Source organism: Hyaena hyaena, unplaced genomic scaffold, assembly GCF_003009895.1.
Source record: "Hyaena hyaena isolate Hyena2069 unplaced genomic scaffold, ASM300989v1 scaffold_120, whole genome shotgun sequence".
In the NCBI taxonomy this organism is placed as follows: Eukaryota; Metazoa; Chordata; class Mammalia; order Carnivora; family Hyaenidae; genus Hyaena; species Hyaena hyaena.
Window position 1 is genome coordinate 402,965 of NW_024080752.1, and position 21,785 is coordinate 424,749.

General features: G+C 36.4%; 2 protein-coding genes across 4 annotated transcripts in view; one reads left to right on the forward strand and one right to left on the reverse strand.

Moving 5' to 3' along the window:
- The first annotated feature begins 211 nt into the window (after window positions 1-211).
- Window positions 212-21,785, forward strand: part of FAM214A (family with sequence similarity 214 member A) — a 96,599-nt gene continuing 75,025 nt past the window's right edge. For 2 of the 3 annotated variants that reach the window (XM_039237117.1, XM_039237118.1), the window contains exons 1-2: window positions 216-484; window positions 802-918. In XM_039237117.1, coding sequence (XP_039093048.1) covers window positions 903-918 — 16 coding nt within the window. In that variant the 5' untranslated portion in view covers window positions 216-484; window positions 802-902. Of the gene's footprint in view, window positions 485-801; window positions 919-21,785 lie in introns of all 3 variants that reach the window. The other variant, XR_005529277.1, reaches the window with a different exon arrangement.
- The window catches only part of LOC120235008 (60S ribosomal protein L30-like), a 48,018-nt gene continuing 27,212 nt past the window's right edge, over window positions 980-21,785 (reverse strand). Inside the window, exon 2 of the mRNA XM_039237093.1 lies at window positions 980-1,221. Within this exon, the coding sequence (XP_039093024.1) occupies window positions 980-1,221 (242 nt within the window). The remainder of the gene's footprint in view (window positions 1,222-21,785) is intronic.

Sequence of the window (21,785 nt, forward strand, 5' to 3'; positions counted from 1 at the left end):
AACTCTCCGGCGGGCAGAGGGGCTGGCGCGGCGCTCGGTGCGACGACGCTGAAGGAAATCCGGGGCCGCGGAGGGACGGAAAGCGCCCGCAGTGGGCAGGCTACGCCGAGCAGGGGCGAGCGCTCAGCTGTAAACACCTCTCCTCAGGCCAGACCTCAGGCCTGCCCAGTCAGGGCTGGGGGTTTGGTGGGGCCAGGGGGGCGACCCGGGACAGCCCAGTGGAGTTCGTTTGGGGTTGGGGGCTGGGCGCGAGATGACTCGCGTTTCTTTCTGACCCTCTTATTGTGTAAACTTGGCCGCGGTTGCCACAGGAAGGCTAGCCAGAGGGTAATTACACAGGTGAGGCCCTTCGGGGCGGGCGGGGCTCCTGGCGAGGCGCTAGGGGTCTTGAAGAGTTTCCTGCGCCCAGGCACCTGGACGGAGAATTTCTCTAACCGGCCACTGCGGAGGTGCCTCTGTTCCCAGCGGCGTTTTTTACAAAGGGGTTAGTTAGCTTGTGTTGCTTGAACGTTTTTTTTTTTCTTGCCTGTACCTCCAGGTTATAAATAGACCTTTCTTTTGGTTCAGAGACGCTGTGTCAAGAAAGGACACTTTGGCCTGGAGAGCACACGGGCGGGGAAGAGGGGTGCTGGGTCCGGAGGAGACGGGGCAGGCGGTGCACAGAGTTGTGCTTTTTTCAGAGCAGCCGACGGTTGCTGTCACCGCAGTTAGCGCCAGGAAGAGGCCTGTTCACAGTAGTTTTCTTGCAAGATCTGGGTGTCAGAGCCAGGCTAGATTAATTTTATTTTGGTCTCTCTTCAGCATTTTGAAAACGGAGCTGTAGCCACAGAATCAGCGGCGAGCCTGTTGAAAGAACCCACAAGTGTATTTCGCAGCACCTTGGGTGGAAATTGGATGTGAAAATGAAGCCAGACCGAGGTAAATGACTTACTTCAGTTGGATTTTTTTTTTTCCTTTCCTATGCCCCATTTTATAAATGTTAACCTAATTCTGCGGCAGGATCAATTCTTTGCTTGTTACCTATGCCTACTTGTTTCTGTTCCGGGTACCAGCTGAGGTAGAGAAGGGCACAAAGGAAGACAGAGTTAGAATCTAGATGGGAGGATGTGTTCTTCAAAAGCGTTTGTGAAGTAGTAATTTCAAGAGATGCTCTAGTGTAAACTCGAAATGAAATGATCAGGAGCAGCGTTTGTATCCGTTGCCACAGTAGTTGACGTCTTTCTAGATTCAGTTTTTTTGGTAAAATCAATCTAACCTCAACTTTACAGTTTACAAACGTTCAAGTTGAGAACTTGATAAATTGAGAAAATTTAAGACTGAGTTGACAAATACTATTCTGTTACTATTATTGCTTTTATTAGCTGACATTTGTGCTTTAGGCAAACTCTAGAAGTCTGCAAAGCAGTCCAGGGCCTTATTTAAGTGTAAGTAAATGTGTCCTTTCCTTTCTAAACCTGTATTTTCAGAATTTATGAGAGTAACGTATACTCTGGTTTTCAAGGACTTCAAAGGAATTAAAAACGAATTTATCAGTCTTCTTTGGATTAATGACAAGGACCAAGTTTAGGAGGTTATTAATATGGTAGTAGTTAGGAGTGAAGACTTTACAGTCAGATGCAGATTTTTGATTGCAAGGAACATTGTTGGAAGAGGATTACTGTATTTGGTAGGGAGTTGGACTAGATGACAGAGTTGAGACTTTAGGATTGGAAATATAATTTATCTTGATATAAATTAGATGCTCACTTTTTAAAAGATAGGTAATGAAATATTATTTCCCTATATTTTTCAAAGTGTATTCATAGAGAAATTTTCATTTTTAGTTAAAACATGGCTTTGGTGATGGTGTCTTAAAATGCACTAGGAAGAAGTAGAAAAAGCCATACTTGAGTTAGTGGTTTAAATTAGTTTCAAGTGTTTGGCTTTTCTTAAAATCAGCTATGTATGCATGAAATATTAGCAAGTGTATTGTTAGTGAGCAGGTTGCTTGTGTAGAATGCCAAGTTGAGATTTTTAGAGTGTGTCAGTGACTTTGGAAAAATGGCTCCAAGATCAGGAATTGCAAGTCAGAATAAATAAGCAAATAAAATCAAAGTCGCTACTTGTTTTGGGGTTTTTGTTGTTGTTAAAATTTGCTTTAAGGTTATAAACAGCTTAAAATCATAATATTTGCACACATCTCTATTTTAGCCAAAACTAGTACCAAACACAATAAAATGTTAGTTATATACTGATATAGATTACCAGGAAAAATATATACCTTTATTCATTAAGACTCATAATTTTTTCTCTTTAAAATTGTAGCTTTCTTTAGAATTATGATGTAAAAATGATAGAATTGCAAGTTTAGTGTTGTGATTATATTTCATCATGATGATATGGGGCTTTAGGCCCATGGCCTTAAAGTAGTATCTTTTACTTTGCCAAATAGTATAGAAATACAAAAATAAACTTGTCACAAAACACACTTACCCTTATTCTGTGAGTGTGGTCTTTTCTGTTCTATTTTTAAAAACTGCTGTCACAACCCATTGAATTGATTTCTTGACCTGTAGTTGGAAAGGCACATGATGGGCAGTACTTAGCTAAGTGACAGTAATATTTCATTTTTTTCCACATTGGTGTATAAGAAACTGAGTGAATTCTCTAATTGAAACTTTACTCTTTAAATACCAAAAATATTTTCAACTATAATCATGATGTGTGGATAGACCTTTAAAATGAGGCTAGAAGAGCCCTACAGAGACATGTAAATTTATGAGTTTTTTGGGGGTTTTTGTTTTGTTTTGGCCTCTAGGTTAAATCATGTCACCTGTTTTGGTTTTGATAAAATCTGCTTTTTAAATTCTAATGCTGTCAACAGTCTTTGCTGTTAATATGTTTATTCTTGCTTCCTTTTAATTTCACTGCTTTTAGTGTCTGGGCTAGAGAACTTGGTAACTATATTTAACATTGAGTTCTCTATAAAATAAGAGGAAATAGGAGAGCACTTCAGATTTCTATGAGAATCTGAGTACAGTGTGTGAATTTTAGTGTAGAGAGACTCAGATATTTGCTTAGCAGGATACAGCTGTGCTTCAGAGAGTTTCTATATAGGTAGTTGGGTGGCTAGTTAAAGAAAAGTTGGTTTAAGTGAGGAACCATAAATATAACAGCTTTAATTAATTCACCTGTCTTTTTATGCAGGCTCAAGGTTCTTTTGGGGGGTTAAATGGGGTCAGTTTTTCAGAGTTTCATATGCTCTTATATAAATCACACCAATAATGTGCATCTAAGGTTTCTAGTTTGTTTTTTTCTAAATTTCTAGTTTTGCTTTCTTAAAAGTGAAATAAGACTTTGCAGAGCAGTCTGGGGATGGTATCTTTTACACTTAAAAACACTTTAAAATTATTAATGTTTCACGCAGTTTTATATATATCTTCTGTATACAGAAGTCAACAGCAATTTGTTTTAGAAAGGGGGGAATATATGTTCATCAAATATGTTCTTTCCAAAGCATTCAGCAGTTTTCACAGAAATAACCAGTTTTGCACTCATTTCATTGATTTATATAATAAATTAGTTATTATACATAATAACTAAATAAATTAGTTATTATACATAATAACTAAATAAATTAGTTATTATACATAATAACTAAATAAATTAGTTATTATACATAGAGTGGCATGAATAGCTTTTGAGAACAAACACCAGATTCTAATTAACCGGTAGAAGTAGAAATGTGCAGACACCTGGAAAGTACCCTGTTAGTAGCCAGTGTGCTTTTATGGAGGCCGTGGAAAGCATTGGTCCATCTTGCTCATTGATTAAGGGCAAGTTGGTTAGGAAAGCTTCTGTACTTTCAGATAATTAAGATATGAAATGTAGCTATTGTCCTATATAGTAACGATAGTTCATAGTATTTTACCATAGTCTAAGGAAAAAAAAATTTTTTTTAAATTTTTAATTAGTTACGTAACATCACTTGGGCAGCACAGCCAAAGATGAGTCTTTGATGTTATCACTGGCACAGGATTTGCGATCAGACTTGTTTGCATCTTTGTACCTTTCCTTGCTAGCTAGGTAATCTTCCATCAAATTATTGAATCCCTTAGAGTTTTGGATTCTGTGTACAATGGGGATAATTCTAATTTCTCATAGTTGTTAGAATGAAATATGACAGTGGTTAACACATAGTAGATTTTAAGTAAATGGTACCTTTTATCATGTTAAGGCATTATAGATGCCTAACAGTTGGCCAGTTACAAAATAATGTTTGAGGGGCGCCTGGGTGGCTTAGTTGGTTAAGCGTCCGACTTTCGCTTAGGTCATGATCCCGGGGTTCGTGGGTTCGAGCCCCATGTTGGGCTCTGTGCTGACTGCCAGCTCAGAGCCTGGAGCCTGTTTCAGTCTGTGACTCCCTCTCTCTCTGACCCTCCCCTGCTCATGCTGTCTCTCTCTCTCTCCTAGAAATAAATTTAAAAAAAAGTTAAAAAAAAATTAAAAAAAAAAAAAAAAGAATGTTTGAGGAAAGAAAATAGGGGCACCTGGGTGGCTCAGTCGGTTAAGTGTCAGACTTCGGCTCAGGTCATGATCTTACAGTTCGTGGGTTCGAGCCCGGCATTGGGCTCTGTGCTGACAGCTAGCTCAGAGTCTGGAGCCTGTTTCAGATTCTGTCTCCCTCTCTCTCTGACCCTCCACTGCTCACACAGTCTCTCTCTCTCTCTCAGAAATAAATAAAACATTAAAAAAAAAGAAAGAAAATCAAATGTGCGGTAACCTCATACTGTTTTTGTTTTGTTTTGCATTCATAGTGCTCAGTCTGCTAAAGCTCAAGCAGATTTAATTGACTTTTAATATATAGCCATCTGAGAAAATAGAAAAGCTATGAAAGTATGCCTGACATATATGTATAATTTCTTTATACTGTCATTTGTTATAATTATAGCTTAAAATGTAGGGGGTGGCATGGCTGGACTAAACTTAGTGTGAATAGATTTTTAAATCTATTAAATGTGTTAAACTGCTGACAAGAGCTAGGTAGCTGGGAGGTTCAACAATGTTATTCTATCTTGTACTCAAGGATGTAAATTTTGGACCTGGTTTTAGATATTGAATGCCCAGTATTAAAAGTCTAAAGCATGACCTTTGCATAGAAAACAGTTAAAACACTTTATGATTTTAACATTTAGTAATTGTTTTATAAATGTCTAGTATTTTTGAAGTCCTAAATATGGTATTGCATGAAAATCAAAATCTTAATTTTTTTTATTTTATTTTTTAATGTTTTATTTATTTCTGAGAGAGACACAGCGTGGGCAAGGGAGGGTCAGAGAGAGAGAGATACAGATTCTGAAGAAGGCTCCCGGCTCTGAGCTAGCTGTCAGCACATAGCCTGATGTGGGGCTCGAACCCATGAACCGTGAGATCATGATCTGACCTGAAGTCAGATGCTTAACCGACTGAGCCACCCAGGCACTCCAAAATCTTTTTAATTTTAAAGATAAAAGTCAGTTGCTATGTTTTATGTTTTGATTCATAACACTTTTTTCACCAGACATTTCTAAGAGTATTTGACTTCAACTGTTATGAAAAACTAAGGCCATCTATAAAACCCTATAAATCATCAATAAATTAACAATTTAAAATATTATATTTCGATTCATATTTGAAAACACATTATTGATTTATGGTTTTTAAATAAACACTATTAGTGTGAAACATGTTTCACAAACAAAATACCAAACAGATAGCAAATACCAAATAGATTTGTTTTTTTGAGCTTAAAACTGAGAGGAGTGCAATCTTAGTTATTTCCCTTGTTAGGGATTTGTGTCCCCCCTCCCCAAATTCATGTGTTGAAATCGTAACCTCCCCAAAGTGATGGTGGGGAGGGAGTAAAGCCTTCAACAGGTGATTAGGTTGTGAGGGTGGTGGCCTCATGAATGGCATTAGTGCCCTTACAAAAGTGGCCCCAGAAAGCCCTTCCACCCTCTGAGGTCATGGTGAAAGGCAGCCATCTACGAGGAAGCCAGCTCTCTCCAGACTCTGAATCTGCTGGTGCCTTGATCCTGGATTTCCCAGCCTTCAGAACTGTGAGAAATAAGTTCCTTTTGTTTATAAGCCACTTAGTTTATGGTATTTTGTTACAGCAACCTAAAGAACTAAGAGACTCCCCTCACCCCTTTTTATTATATTACAAGTTTAGGCTTTAGCCTTAGTGTAACAGTGGCTTATGAACTTACCTAGGGCAACCCTATTAACCTCAAGCAATTCCTTCCTAGGCAACTGAAATAGGAGAAAAGAAGTGGTTAGACCTAGAAAAACAATTAGAAAGGGAATAAGTTGCTTTGCTTATTTGCTTAAAATAGCTCATTGTTAGCCAGTATAAATCAAACAATAGAAAAGAGAGGTACTGGAGGAAAAGAAATGTTGACAAGATTGAGTCGTCTAGATTAATAAGCCTTTTATTAAATTCCCAGGTGGAGGTTGTGGTGGTAATGTTAATAACAACAGCTAACCCTTGTCTATACTATGTGCCAGACATTGTTCCAAATGGCTTACATGTATAATTCACTTAATCTTCACAGTTGCTCAAGGAAGTAGATGCTTTTGTCATCTTCATTTTATAGATAAATGAATCTGAGTCACAGAGGGAGATTTGGTGAGTTACCCAAGGTCACATAGCTAGCAAGAGGGCTAGCCCAGATTTGAAGCAGTCTCAAGTATATACTTTTAATCCTCTGACATTATAAGATACTAGGACCAAATGCTTGATGAAAACACAAAAACAGATCTGGTAAGTATGGTGATTCTGGAAAACTACTTCTCTGCCTCACCTTCTTCATCTTTACAATGAGGGAAGTAATAGTACCTTGCTTATGGTTGTTTTCAGGATTAAGTAAATGTATTTAATGTTCTTAGAACTGTGGCTGGCACATGGTAAACATTCACATGTGAACTGCTTTTGTTATTAAATATACTCTAAGAATTTAATCATTTAGAGGACAAAAGAAAGGAGCTAATTCAACTGTACATGTTTTGTATACACCCTGTGATCTCAAGGAAGAAGTTACTGCTGGTCTATCATCCATTTACACTGATGGGTCTTGACACATCAGTAGCTGTTAAATAATTGCTGGTTTGATTTAACTTCTGAAATTAGATACTAATAGGATTGACATAGACATTCCCTGTCTATGTTTTTGCCAGTCGTCTAGTAAGACAGAAATGATTCAGTGGATGGAACACTGTCATTTCTTTGAAGCAAGAGAAAAAAGATAATTGGAAGGCAGAATTGAGAGGCTAATGTGTGTATAGGAAATATGACTTAAAAGGTGATTTCACTTTGAAAAAGTGAAGAAACCTATGAAGACTGAGCATTCTGCATTGTGAACAAGTACAGAAAAAAATGGTTAAATGAAAAACATTTATATATATTTACTCTTTTGTCTTCTCAACTTTATATCTAATTATGGGAATACTTTCCCCCATTTGAGGCTGAGGGTATTAAAAACTAAGGTAATATCCAACTTAGAATTCTAATTTAATACTGACTTTTTTTGGTAGTAAAAAAACCCACAAAATTGTGGTACCTGGAAACAGTATTTTTCAGTATGTGAACCAGTTTGTGAATAGTTAATTCTGTCTTTGCTCAAATGGGTGAATATTAGGCTTTCATGTTAAACTGAAACAAGATGGACTGGGTAACAATGCCAATACCAAGTCAAAATATTAGACAATAATTGGTGTATAATACCAAAGACAGGAATAATTGGAGCTGAGTTTTCTCATGTTTTCCTTTTCATACAAAAGATACTGATCCAATAAAATTATAATAAGGCCTTTTGCATTTTTCTCTCCTTGTTCACCATGCTCAGCCCTACTGGCTATCTTTAAGGTTTTTGATTACCATTCAGGACCTCACGTGGATTTTTCCTTCTGCCTAAAAAGCCTTTCTCCTAAGGCATCAAATGGATGGCTCATTGTCATCCTTCTGATCTTGGCTTAAATGTCACTTTTCATAGAGGCTTTCTCTGACTAGCCTAGCTAAAGTGTTCAATTAATGTTAGCTGCTATTACATTTATTAAATTAGATGTCCTTTATTCTGTGTCTTAGCAGTCTGTTTCCTTCACAGCATTTTGTAAATGTTTGTTTATTGTCTGTCTCCACAACTAGATTTTTAAGTTCCCTAAGACTAAGCACCTTATTTCTTGTTCACAGCTGTATTCCTATTACTTAGCAGACATCCTTGTGTAGGGTAGGTGCAGTTTAGGTGCATAGGAGGTGCTTAATGTATATTCAGTGAAAGAATGAATGACTAGGGTGTCTCAGTGTTTGTGGAGCAAAGAGGTGTATGAGCAGAGGTCAGCAATCACTTGACTGTTTTATTCGAACCACCTGGAATTCTGCCAGTTTGGGGATTTCTTTGGATTATTGACTGTTAACCTATTATCACTACTTCATGCCCAGTTTTCAAAAAATAGATTTAAAGTACATTAACCCATAACTTAAAAGCAGCCTGTATTTTTAAATTGATTAAATCTCATTGAATTGAAATACAACATTGTAAAATAACAAAAGAGTAGGCAAAAACTATTTGGTATAGGTGATCCCCTGTTTGTACTTATCTGATTAACCAATGATCCACATACAAGCATTTTGTGGAAGCTCTCTGCCATCCACCCACCATTCAGAATTTGTTCCTGTTGGCTGTTTCTCTGAGAGAAAAGATTACATTGGTTGAAGAACTTCAAGTTTATCAGTACAAGAGGTAGGGTAGGTTAATAGGAAAAAGACTCAAAGGATTTAAAGTTTAGATTTGGGACCCATTCTGTCACTTACAGTTCTGTGACTTGGGTTAAGCCCCAACCTTGTTTTCTCTTCCATAAAATGTACTGTCAAGTGTTGCTTCAGAGCTTCAGGTGAGATTATGTGTCAAAAGAGTTTTATAAACTGTGAAGTGCTGTATATGTTGACTAGTTTACCCAGTAGACATAATCATTTGTGTAGATAAGCAAAGGGCCAAGTGTTTCTAAAGCACAGCTAACTGCATCTTAGTTGGGGACACTCAGCGTAAACATCCATTCATACAGTGCCTGATTTTTACTATTTTATTAATTTTTTTTTTATTTTTTTTAATGTTTTTTTTTTTTTTCTAGAAGAGAGAGAGACAGCGTGAGCAGGGGAGGGTCAGAGAGAGAGGGAGTCACAGACTGAAACAGGCTCCAGGCTCTGAGCTGGCAGTCAGCACAGAGCCCGATGCAGGGCTCGAACCCACAAACCGCGAGATCATGACCTAAGGGAAAGTCGGACGCTTAATAACCGACTAAGCCACCCAGGCGCCCCTGATTTTTACTATTTTAAAAGTTGTCCCTTAGGCTGACTGGAATGATACTAACTAGAGATTCACTTAGATTAATAAATGTATACTTAATTAAACATTTTTTTTAATTTTATTTATTTTTTTTAAATATTTTTTTATTTATTTCTAGGAGAGAGAGAGAGAGAGACAGCGTGAGCAGGGGAGGGTCAGAGAGAGAGGGAGTCACAGACTGAAACAGGCTCCAGGCTCTGAGCTGGCAGTCAGCACAAAGCCCGACGAGGGGCTTGAACCCACGAACCGCGAGATCATGACCTAAGCGAAAGTCGGACGCTTAACCGACTAAGCCACCCAGGCGCCCCAAAACATTTTTAAAGAATATTAAAATGAATGGCCATATTTTGGTATGAAAGCTCAGAGGGTCCTTTTTAGTAGCATGCTATGAAGCAGGAAGAGGTAAAATCCTAAGGCTATAAGGTCAGGCAGATAGAAAGTCTAACTTCAGCACTTAACCAGCCAAATAACCTTGAGCAAATTGCATAGCCTATCTGAACTTCATGTCTTTGCGTTCTAACACCATCAGCCCTTACGGACTATAGGAGAGATGAACTGAGAATCTGTGGTTTAGCACCCTAGCATATGCCTGGCACAGGATAGGGATTGGTTAAGTGTTTTACTTCCAAGGAAATACAGCTTGAATCATCTGCACTGAAGAGTGTTTTCATGCTCTGTTGTGAAAACTAGTCATTATAGGCATAAGAGATCAACAGATTCTTATTGTTTGTTACTCTGAAACTTGTATTCTTCAACATATAACTAGAAGAACTCAAAACCAGTTTGAACTACACATCTATAATGTGCACGAAATGAGAGAAAAAGTGGATAATGGGAACACACCAACTATTTCTGGGTGATAATACACCACAGTGAGCATTTATAGCAGTATTGGGGTAAAGAGATTGAAGTGTAGAGGTAGACATTAGGAGATTGATGTAAAATATTAAAGTGCCCCAAATTGTCTTTTTCCTCATTTCAGAATATTACCCAGGATTGATTTAGTGCTTAGAGCATGGCCCTTCCACTTTGAATTTAGACTTGCTCCATAATGTTGCAAGTAATGGCCATTATAGATTAAGAAATCTTTGGTAGACTATCCTGGGAATCTAGCCATAATTCACATTATTTATAAGTAATATTTATTACGGGTATGACCATTATTTGGACTTAAAAACTTATCCCTTGGGGAATGGAACTAATTTATCATTGGGGATTAGCATTTTAAATAAGTACAAAGTTTCCATTTTTTATTTTCTCACTTATCAAACCTACATATTCTTGAATAAAATTAAAATGTGATATCTCTATCTGAAATCAGGGGCACATGGGTGGCTCAAGTTGGTTAAGCATCTGTTTGATTTCAGCTTAGGTCATGATCTTATAGTCCTTGAGACTGTATAACTCTATATCAAGTTAGTTGCTTGATATTGTAATCTACAATAGTGGCCAGTTTTTACAACATGGAAATTGGCAGTGCTACAAACCAGGTGCTTTTTCCTTTGGAGAGCCAGTTGGTAGACATTTACTGTCATACCACTGCATGTATCTCCTAAAAGTAAGAATATAGTCCTTCATACCTGCAGTGCATTTATCATACTCAAGAAATCTAACACTGGTACAATGCTAATATCTACTATACATTGTATATTCACATTTCTCAAGTTGTCCCAATATTGTCTTTAATCATGTTGCCTTTTTAAGGAAGTAAATCGCTTCCTGTTACAGAAAGGGAGTTAGATTCTGATGTTGAACAACATTTAGAAAGGTTTTAGATTATATCATAAGAATAGGTAAAGTGAATGAAAGCATTGGTGTTTGGGAAAAAATTAGGTCATGTATATAGGACAGTTAAGATTTTAGCTGACTTTTCCTTATTTTGATTAGCTTTAAAAAAGATTACTTGGACAAAATAGATTGAAGAGAATGAGTATTGATGAAATTCCAAGATTTTCTTGATTGAAATGAATTATATTTGAATTGGAGAGGAATTAAATTTTTAATCCTAAAGCCTCAGGCTGCCTCTCTGACCTCATTTTTTTAGTATGCTTGTAAGATCCCTGCAGTCTAGACACATTGCTCTTGCTGTTCTTCAGTCACCAGAAGCACGTTAACACCATGCAGCCTTTTCATTTACTGTTCCTTTCTGGAATACAAGTCTCATGATGCTGGCCATTACTGCATTTGACTTTGTGCTCAGTTGTCACCTCCTCAAAGAAGCCTTCCTCACTATCCTATCAAGAAAAGTACAGTCTTTTATTTTCTCCGTATACTACATTAGTCTTCCTTGTAGTCCTTACCACTGTTTGACCTGACGTTCTGTGTTTATTTACTTATTTGTTTTTCTCCCCAGTAGGAATCCAAGCATCATGAGGGCAGGGACTTAGTGACGTTTGTTCACTAAGGTGTTTCCCCATGTGTGACTGGTGCCTGGCATTTAGTACCTGCTTGATAAATATTTATTATTAAATGAATGTTTGCATGAATTTTAGTATCTTTGTGATGTACCATAAAACATTAGTGTAAAATTTTATGCATTCATTTCCTATGATTTGTTAGTTTTATAACCTTAAGAATTAACTCTCTAATACCAGTTTTTGTTTATAAATGGGAATATTTATGCCCCCTTCTCAAGGCTATTGGAAGATCAGATGAAATAACTACACAAACATAAAATATTTGACAACTGAATAAATGGTAAAAAATGTGTACCATCAGAGTTTGTAAGAAACAATATCAGCTGGTGTGATTAATTTCATGGCACAGACTGTCTTTGTCATGGTCAATAGCTCTATTGAGCCGTAAAGGACAGGTATGTTTGGGATAGGTGGAAGTTTACAGAGATTGAGAGGGGGAGGCCTGGAAGAGAGGACAATCTGAGCAATTAAGATGTTCAGGGGATAGCAGGTAGACTACCATGAGTTGTAGGGATTTCTTAGAAATGAGGAAAATTAAGGTTTCAAATGTCAAGCTAAGGGATTTGAGCTTCATTCACCTGATAGGCACTATTAAGTAGTTTGGTCTGATTAAAGAGAGCTTAATGGAAGAATAATTTGGCAGTATATTTCTATTTAATTTCATTATAAACTAGCAAAGAATTATTATTGTATATCTGCAGTTTTAAAATCAGTTTTTAGCCCTTAAAATTACATTATGACTTGGTATTATAAAAATTACCTGACATTCATCTCTGTTGGCTAATCTTTTTTCTTCTCCATCTATTTTCCCTTTGCCACCATTCTTTAATATATGAAGGATTAGTGTTCTCTTTTATGAACATTCTTGGGAATATTAACATGGTAGACAATTCTGACAAGGCCATAGCTATTGTTTTATGATACTCTTGTCAGAGTAGTTAACTTATACTATTTATTTTAAAGTAACCGTGTTATAACAAATTAAAAAAAAAAAAGATAAAATTGGAGGGTTTTTTTCCTCTCAGTTCAGACAGTTGCTGGGAGAAACTTCATAAACTCTGGGATTATAGGCCCTTGTACCTTCCAACCACATGTGAACTCTGGGTGCAAAAAGATCCCCACAATACTGATAAGCTTCCCTAGCTATGTTAAGGAGGGAATGAACATATATCTTACCTGCTACCCAACCAAATACTTTCACACCAAAGCTTCAAGAAAAGAAATTTTTTTGGCCATAAGAGGGATTTGTTCAGTGTACTGTGATAGAGCACAAAGCAGGAAATCGTAGATCTCTTCATTTATAACTTCTTAAAAAGTGTTTGGGATGTGTGTTTTTAAGTTGGTATTCTCATTCAGAAGTTGGAATAAGGAAAATACCTATGCCTTTGAGGAAGTTTGTTCAAGTCTTAGTAATTACTGTGTCAATTAAATGCTGGTCCAGAGGCATATTTCTGTAGTTCAACATATAACAACCCTGACATGTGTCTTGTAGTTTATGTTGCAGAGTTCAGGTGTCTGCTGGAGAACTCTGAATAGCTAACAATGGAAAAAGTCCTTAGATTACATTGTGGTACAGATTAAATTCCATTACAAAGAGCATGGGACATTAAAATCCTTTTGTTATTCTGAAATTACTTTGAAAATCGTACTATTCCTAGAAATCACAGTTGGGAAGGCCTTTACAAAGTGTGAGTCTGTTTCATTTTTATAGTTAGGAAAACCTAAGGCACAGAGAAAAAGAAGTAACCTGTCCAACTATTAAAGTAAAATTCAAATTTCTACTAGCCAGTCCAGTGTTTCTGTATTTCTGCCTCTAGCAAGGGCACAATTGCCTCTAGGTTCTACACCAGAAATGACATAATTAACGATTAACCAGCCTTCATAGGGAACTTGAAAGAAACAAAGATTAGGTCGTTATTTTATAACATTGTTTTCCAAATAAAATATACCTTCCTCCAGTATAAAGCCAAATGATAGTAGACTGGAAGTGAAAAGTATATCTCATCCTTGAAAACAGGATGCTAAAAAGAAAAAATATAATAAAATTAAAAATTAGAGAAAATATCTAAAATTTAAAAATCAAGAATATGGGGCGCCTGGGTGGCTCAGTTGTCTAAATGTTCGATTCTTAATTTTGGCTAAGGTGATGATCACAGGGTTCATGAGCTCAGTATATGAGTTCGAGCCAAGCGTAAGGTTCTGCAGAGACTGCTTCGGCTTCTCTCCCTCTCTCTGCCCCTTCCCTGCTCGTGCTCATGCACTCTCAAAACTTTAAAAATAAATAAATAAAAATTGAGAATTAGCAGTGTAAGCTTATTATTTAGAAATACAGAGAAAAGTCTGTCTTTAATTTGTCATATGAAAACAAGGCTAGTTAAGTACTTAAAGGGGTATCAATATTTAAATTAGGTAATCCATGTAAAGTGCTTAGACTAGTATTTGATTCTGAAGAAATAAGATGCTGCCTATTATTAATACATTAACATTTCTTTAAGATAAGTACTTATTCTGAAGGAAACTTACAAAGGCTAAGAGGGTGGCTTAACCCAGGGCAGGGAGGAGCCCCTTTCTTTAGGATGATTAGGTAAGGCCTCCCTGAGAAAGTAGGGTGGAGATATGAAGGAGTCAACTATGTAAGGATGGAGGGATAGAACATTCCAGGCCAAAGGAGTACTATGTGCAATGGGCTTGAATTTATCAAGAGCCTGGCACACTTTAGTAACTGAAATAAGAACGTATACCATAATTTGTATTTCCTTCATTTGTTCACTTTAAATTGTCTCCTTTGTTAGAATATTCTCCAAGGACTGGGACACATCTGACTTCTTCACTCACACTTGTAATAGTGGTTGGTATGGAGGTGGCATTTATTAGACACTTGAAAAATCATTTAAGTGTCTATTGCACGCATAATCACCATCAGTGCCTTATGGGTGAGGCCTTGATCTTTTCCTTTCAGACAAAAGTAGGTTAGGATGCAGTGAGTTGCACATGGTAACTTCTTTTTTTAAAAGAGCATCTGAAAAACTGATATACATTGTCAAGTATTTCAAATATAAAATATAAATTTTATATTTTGATCAGTGAGTTTCATGGAATAAAAAAAATTCAGTGTAATAATTTGAGTTAACCATTTTATATCTCTAACTCCTGTGAAGTTCAGATTTTCTTAGGAGATGGAATGGAAATCCTCTCTGGGATAGTCCTGGTTTATGCCTGTTACCTCTGTGCCCAGCCCTCTTTCATTGTCATCTTTCATTCTAAATGTATCATTGTTTGGACAAAGAATTTTATGGTCACCCTAATTATTAGCCATTTTGCTGTCCTGGTAGAGCACTCTATAACACCTATTTCATCCTGTATTAAAATAGCTTAAATATAGCTTGAGGAGACAATTTGCCCCAGTGATGCTCTCTGTAGGAAAGTACATATAATATTTTATAATTTATGTGGACTCTTGTATAAATGAAGGGATTGACAACATGGAATACTTGCTTTGATTTAGTACAAAACACTTAGACTTTGTTTCAGACATGATTGGTTTCTAAGCTGTTTTTACCAAAGTACACATATTTTGACAAAATGTTCTTTTTATTCAGAGTCATCCAAATTCTTTTGAATGATGCCTTCTGTGATAAATATTAATGGTTACATAAAATATTGGTAAAATGATTTATCATTTTTAGAATTTACTTTTAAATATAGTAAAACTTTATTTTTACTATTTCCTTCTCTTCTCTCAGACACATATTCATTGAGCACTGTGCTGGAAATGCAATGATGAGCAAGAACTAACATGGCCTCCGGCCTCTGGAATTTGTGGTCTTTTCTGAGTGTGTTCCTGAGTCAACAGACAAATCAGGACTACAGGGTTACCCTGTGTTGTATTGAAAGAAGCTTAGGTGGGGAGTAGGGGGAGTAGCCCAGAGGAAGAGCATATTAGATGGCCTACACAGATCGGATCTGCAGAACTCCTGTGTTACACTATCCTCTTCTATTTGTAGTGATCTCAAATATTTTCAGCTTGAGTATAGGGTGTGTGTATGTGTGTGAGATTCTGTTTATTTTGGAGAATGAAGAATGGAATTTCTCAGTAAGTGCAAGTTTCACTTGAGGTGCTCAGTTCATGAGACCTGATTGATTTTGCCCTCTAGGAAATGCAGCTAAAACCTTCCTGTATAAAAGGTTAGAAACTATTGAGGTAGTCAGTGATAAGTACTTTCCACTGGCTATCTGGGTGACAAAATTGTACAAACTAAAATAGTGTTGAAAATGAACAGCTTTGACAGATTGACTGTAGCATTTAAATGAGGAAAAAGAAAACTGTCCACAAAAAGGTATGTGCAATAAATTACAGAATTTGTACATTCTTCACCTTTAAAGATTTATAAACATTTGTGTCTCTGCTACTGTATTGTCAGCCCTAGTAAAGGCGGGTTTATAGAATTGCGTTGTGGCAGCATGAGAGGTGTGTGAATTTTGGTTGTAATAAATCTCTAGCAACTGCCTTTTTTAAAATATTTATTTTGAGAGCTCACACACATGCAGGAGGGCCAGAGAGAGGATCCCAAGCAGGCACTGCTCTGTCAACGTAGAGCCCCACACAGGGCCTAATCTCACAAACCATGAGATCATGACCTGAGCCTAGATTAAGAGTCAAACACTTTACCAGCTGAGCCACCCAGGTGCCCCTACTTGTTTTTTAAACTTTAATGTGGTAAAATCAAACAATATCAGCCTTTGATAGTGCTTCTAAAATCCATGTTGGTTGAATATGGTAAGGTTGAACCAGATACCTTTTTGGGGACATGGCAGGGGATGACGGCAATTTAGAGACATTATGACATGGAGCAGTGGCTTTAAAATTTTTGTCAGCCCACAGTTAAAAAGATAACGGACATTGCTGCTCCATCCCAACACTCCCTCCCCCAAACCAAAGTTATTACTTAGCAAGGCTAATGCTGATGTTTTCTTTTTCCTATTTTATTTAAAAAGAAAATGATAGTTCCAGTCCCTTAAATTAATTTGATAGCACATTTCATCCTCCAGATTGTTACAGCATTTAGGAGAATTAGAAAGACCAGCCTTGAACTTGTGGTTTTGTCAACTGATCTGTGCAACCTTGATCAAGTTACCTAACTTCTCTGAGTTTCAGTTTCCTCATTAGTTAAAATTGAGGTAATAAAAATATTCATTTCATAGGTTTGTTATAACGATATAATTGAAGAGAGCAGTTGTGCCAGGTATTTATTTTTTATTTTTTTTAATGCTTATTTTTGAGAGAGAAAGAGATAGAGCATGAGCAGGAGAGGGGCAGAGAGACAAGGAGACAAAGAATCCAAAGGAGGCTCGAGACTCTGAACTGTCAGCACAGAGCCAGATTCTGGGCTTGAACCCACAAACCATGAGATCATGACCTAAGCCAAAGTTGGACCCTTAACCAACTGAGCCACCCAGGAACCCATGTGCCAGGTATTTAATAAGCACATAATTAATGGTTATTTTGATTGTCTCCAAAGTTTGCAAGCTTAGAGAGTTGGGAATAAAAATAATGGTGAATTCTATTCACAGAAAAATTAGTTCAGTTTTAGCTTTGTTAGAATTTGAGATGTTATAGGTAGCCAGAAAGTTTAGTCCTATTATTTGGAAACAAGACTGTATGAAATGCTCTGAAATTAGCAAAATTTTTTAAAATGCAATTAAAGTTCTAGAGCTTTGGGGACTTAACAACTGAGCCTTTCTTAAAGCTAAATGAGGTCTACTTAATTCTATAGCTGTTCAATTTTACCAGATTTTTGCTAACATTCTTCAAAACTTGAAATGCAGAATCTGTCATTTGTATGACTATTGGCATAATTAGTAGAGGTAAAGACATGTACCATTGATAGGCAGTTGTGGAAAAAGAAAAGCCAAAGACCTGGAATTAAACCTGGGTTAGGTGATTTAGCTAGGTTGGTAACCCACCAGCTGCCTTACTCTTTATGGTTCAATTTCTTTGTTTACAAAATATTCTCATTTCACAAAATTGGATTGCCAAAAGGACAAATTAGTGTAAGATCCATTATTTTCCATGGAAATAATTTTAGTAAACATCATTTTTAGCAGAATAAAAAATTCATGATGGCTCTAGATTTTAAGACTGAATCAAGCATACTACTCTATAATATAATATTAGGAAATTAACAACATCTTAGAACTCATCTTTAAGAAGTATGGGTATTGGTAAAAGGGAACCCATATACATCCTGGCACATGTTTTATGTGATAATGATGGTTTTAATTTGTAAACAGTACCTTAGGATATTAAAATGCACCCTTATACCTGATCATGATACTTAGTAAATCTAACTAGTGTGTGTACAAGATATTATTAGACCAAGTGTTTGTCCAGTAGCTTAGATTATAAATAACCCCTGTTCTAGCTCATTTTAAACAATGTAGTATGAATGATGCCAAAAAACAGGCTAGAACATTTTCTTCTCTCCAAGATGTGAGATTTTGTAAACAAGGCTCTGCTCCTAGAGCTAATTTAGGTCATCATAACCCCAAATCTTTTGAAGGAGAAATCCAATTAAGTCTCTAGGTACTATTTAATATTTTAATTTTAAGAAATGTTTTACCTCTTAAAAACACAGTATTTTTGGATTGCTTTTTGGCCACTTAGGTTATTTGTACCATTTCATAGTGAATACAAATCACTGGGTAATCATTTTGGCAATAATGATGGCTAGAAATCTCTGTGTGGGTAGAAATTAGTATAACTTATTATGGCTTAATTTATCCCAGTACTGACCTAACATTAAAACATTTTGATTTTGTATAAAAACTTAGATATAATGAGAAAACCCATACATTTTCATAACTGTTAACAATGTTAAATTTTAGCTATTGCTTAGTCTTCATTGCAAATTGGTTACTGAACTGTGAAATGTGTTGTTAAATTTTTATTTAACATTTGTTAAATGACATTGTTTGAGAAAGATTACAATTATCAGTGTCATAAATATTGCTTTAGTAGTCAAGGTTTAAATTTTATCCTTATTGTTGTTAATGTGGTATACTAGTAATGCATTGTCCTTTATTTGTGTTTGTGTCTCTGTGTGTGTGTACACTTGGCCTTTACTAACATCCTGTAAACCTGGCATCTGCGAAGGAAAAGAGGAAACTTAAATTGCTTGAGAACCAAGTACTGGGCTAGGTGATTTAGAATTCTTTGTGTTTCTGAGAGAGAGAGAGAGAGAGAGAAAGAGAGAGAGCGTGAGCAGGGGAGGGTCAGAGAGAGAGGGAGATACAGATTCTGAAGAAGGCTCCAGGCTCTGAGCTAGCCGTCAGCACATAGCTCGATGCGGGGCTCGAACCCACAAGCCGTGTGATTATGACCTGAGCTAAAGTCAGAGGCTTAACCGACTGAGCCACCCAGGCGCCCCTAGGTGATTTAGAATTCTTAAAGAAATTATTATTCCCACTTTACAGATGAGGAAATAGACTTAGGTCAAATAATGTGATAGCACAGCTTGTTAAGGAAAAGGATCTTGAGCTCCTAGACTCTCTGGCTCTTTTCCATTTTGTCTTGCTGCTTTAAAGGATCATTCAGTTAATGAGGTTGATTTTTGTGCAAACATGTTTAGTTGATACCTAGAAGATCACCAGGGAAGATGATATTCTCATTGTGTAGATGTTGCTGTTTTCAAAATAATTTTATCCTATCCTATTTGATCCTAACAACAAAGCAACATTTCAGGCAAAACAGAAAAGAAAAAAGGATTCCTGATTTAGAAATGAGCAATTTCAGAGAAGTACTTAAGATCACAAAGCTGATTAGAGGTAGAGTTTAAACTACAACCTACATCTGTGTTTCCTGGTCAGTGTTCTTTTCTACTTCTTTTACTTTCTCTGGATCACGTACGTGATCTATGATCATGAAGTAGTGAAGTTTTATAGATTGAATCTTTTATTGTATCTTAATGTAGTTATCATACCATAGCTATAGCCTAGTTCCTTGTTTAGCAGTCAAATCCTGTTTTCCTATAGTATAAGTAATCTATCAGTGACAGATTTGGGGTGTAATGGGGCTGTAGTAGTGCTTATTGAGTGAGTAATAAATGGAAAATGTTAACTTGAAATTTCTATAATTAAACTTTATTATTCTATGATGCCATATTTGCCTTATGGAAATCTATATAAGAATGGGAACGTATATAAGAAATGAATTGATTTTTTAAAAATGTTTTGAGAGTGAGCAAGTGAGGGAGGAGTAGAGAGGGGGACAGAGGATATGAAACAGGCTCTACACTGACAGCAGCAAGCGCAACCTGGGGCTTGAACTCCTGAACCATGAGATCATGACCCAAGATGAGGTCGGACACTCAACTGACTGAGCCCCCCAGGTGCCCCATAAGAAAGAAATTGTTAAAGGAAGGATAGCAGTGGTTAAGAGCATGCGTGTTAGATTCAGGAAGACCTAAACTTGAATTCTGGATTTGCCCACTTAATTCTAGTTACTTGGGCAAGTAACAAGCCAGTTTCCTCCTTTTTAGGGATAGCACCTGCCACAGGGTCAAAGGAGACAAGTATGCAAGGAGACTAACACCATACCTGGCCCATGGGCCTACACATATATAGAAGCTACTGAATCATTATCTTTAATAAACTTTTTTTTTCTACTTGAAGTATATCTTTTTGCTTAGAAAACATCTAAGCTAGCGTGATTATCTCTAAAGTTTCTTAAAAGTAAATAGTTATCAATTACTTCTGCTAACAGTGGGCATAGATGACCTGAAACAGTTGATGTTTGAAATTTTTCTACTTTATATTTAGAATATGTAGTTAAAAAATTAATGGAAGACCTCCTTTTTAATTTATTTACTTATATTACGGTAATAAAGGCAACTTATAGCTCTTGAACTGTCCATTTGTAGAGTACATTTAGGACAATGCTGTGTGAGTTGCAGGTGGAAAAGGGGCTGTTCATGGTTGGTTGTTGCAAACTGAGAACTGGAACTAGCACTTACAATAGAATTTTATATTATTCAGATTCTTATAGAGTGTTGAGACCTACAGAGTAGATAACATGCCATTATTTTATAGCATACCCATTTATAGCTTTGTGTACTAACATAAAAGCAGGGAATAGCAAGCATTCTTCATTTAAATAAAGTGCCATTTTGAAATTTACTGGAAAACTGGCACCGTAGAAGAAATATTTCATTAAATCTCTTTGTTGGATTTTGCTTTTTAAGATGGCATGTGTCATATACATTTTATTTATAATCACATGATTCTGACAAAATTTAATATTTTTATGTTTTCTTTGTATGTTAATAGTTTGAGATTATAGTGGATACCATTAGCCTTTAGTTTAAAAGTTTGAGGATTATAACTGAGGAAATACTCCAAAATAATTTAAGGATTATATATTATTTTTCCTTTTTGGAGAGTGGGAGAGGTTGGTTTTGAATTATAAAGTTATTAACTCAGAAATTTAAAAAATTTCCTTTGACTTCTAAATGTATGACTTTGACTTGAGTAAACAAACTTTTAGAACTGATTTTATTTGCACAATGCAAATAATGATACTTGTTCTATTTATCTCCCATGGTTGTGAAATCAAATCAAACCAAGTATCATATGGGATAGAAATCAGGCATGGTCCTAGATAACCAATAATGTAGATAAACATAGTACTTCTCTTTAAAGCATTTATAGGTGGTGGAGAAGAATGTCATTACACTAGTCATTTTGCAAATAATTGCTTAACACTCTATGAACTAAGTACTAAGAAAGAGGTCCAGGGAGCCTAAGACTAGTCTTAGAACAGGGAAAGCTGCCTTGTGGAAGAGAAATTTAAGCTGAAACTTATCTATTGAAGGGTTTGTGGGAAACCACTCCTAGCAGAGAGAAATAGTGTTTGCAGAAACTCCTGAGTTTTAAGAAGCTCAGCAGGCCCTTAGTAACCAAAAGTCCGGTCTGGCTGACAGCACTTTTTAGCCTTTACAATATCCCTGTGACT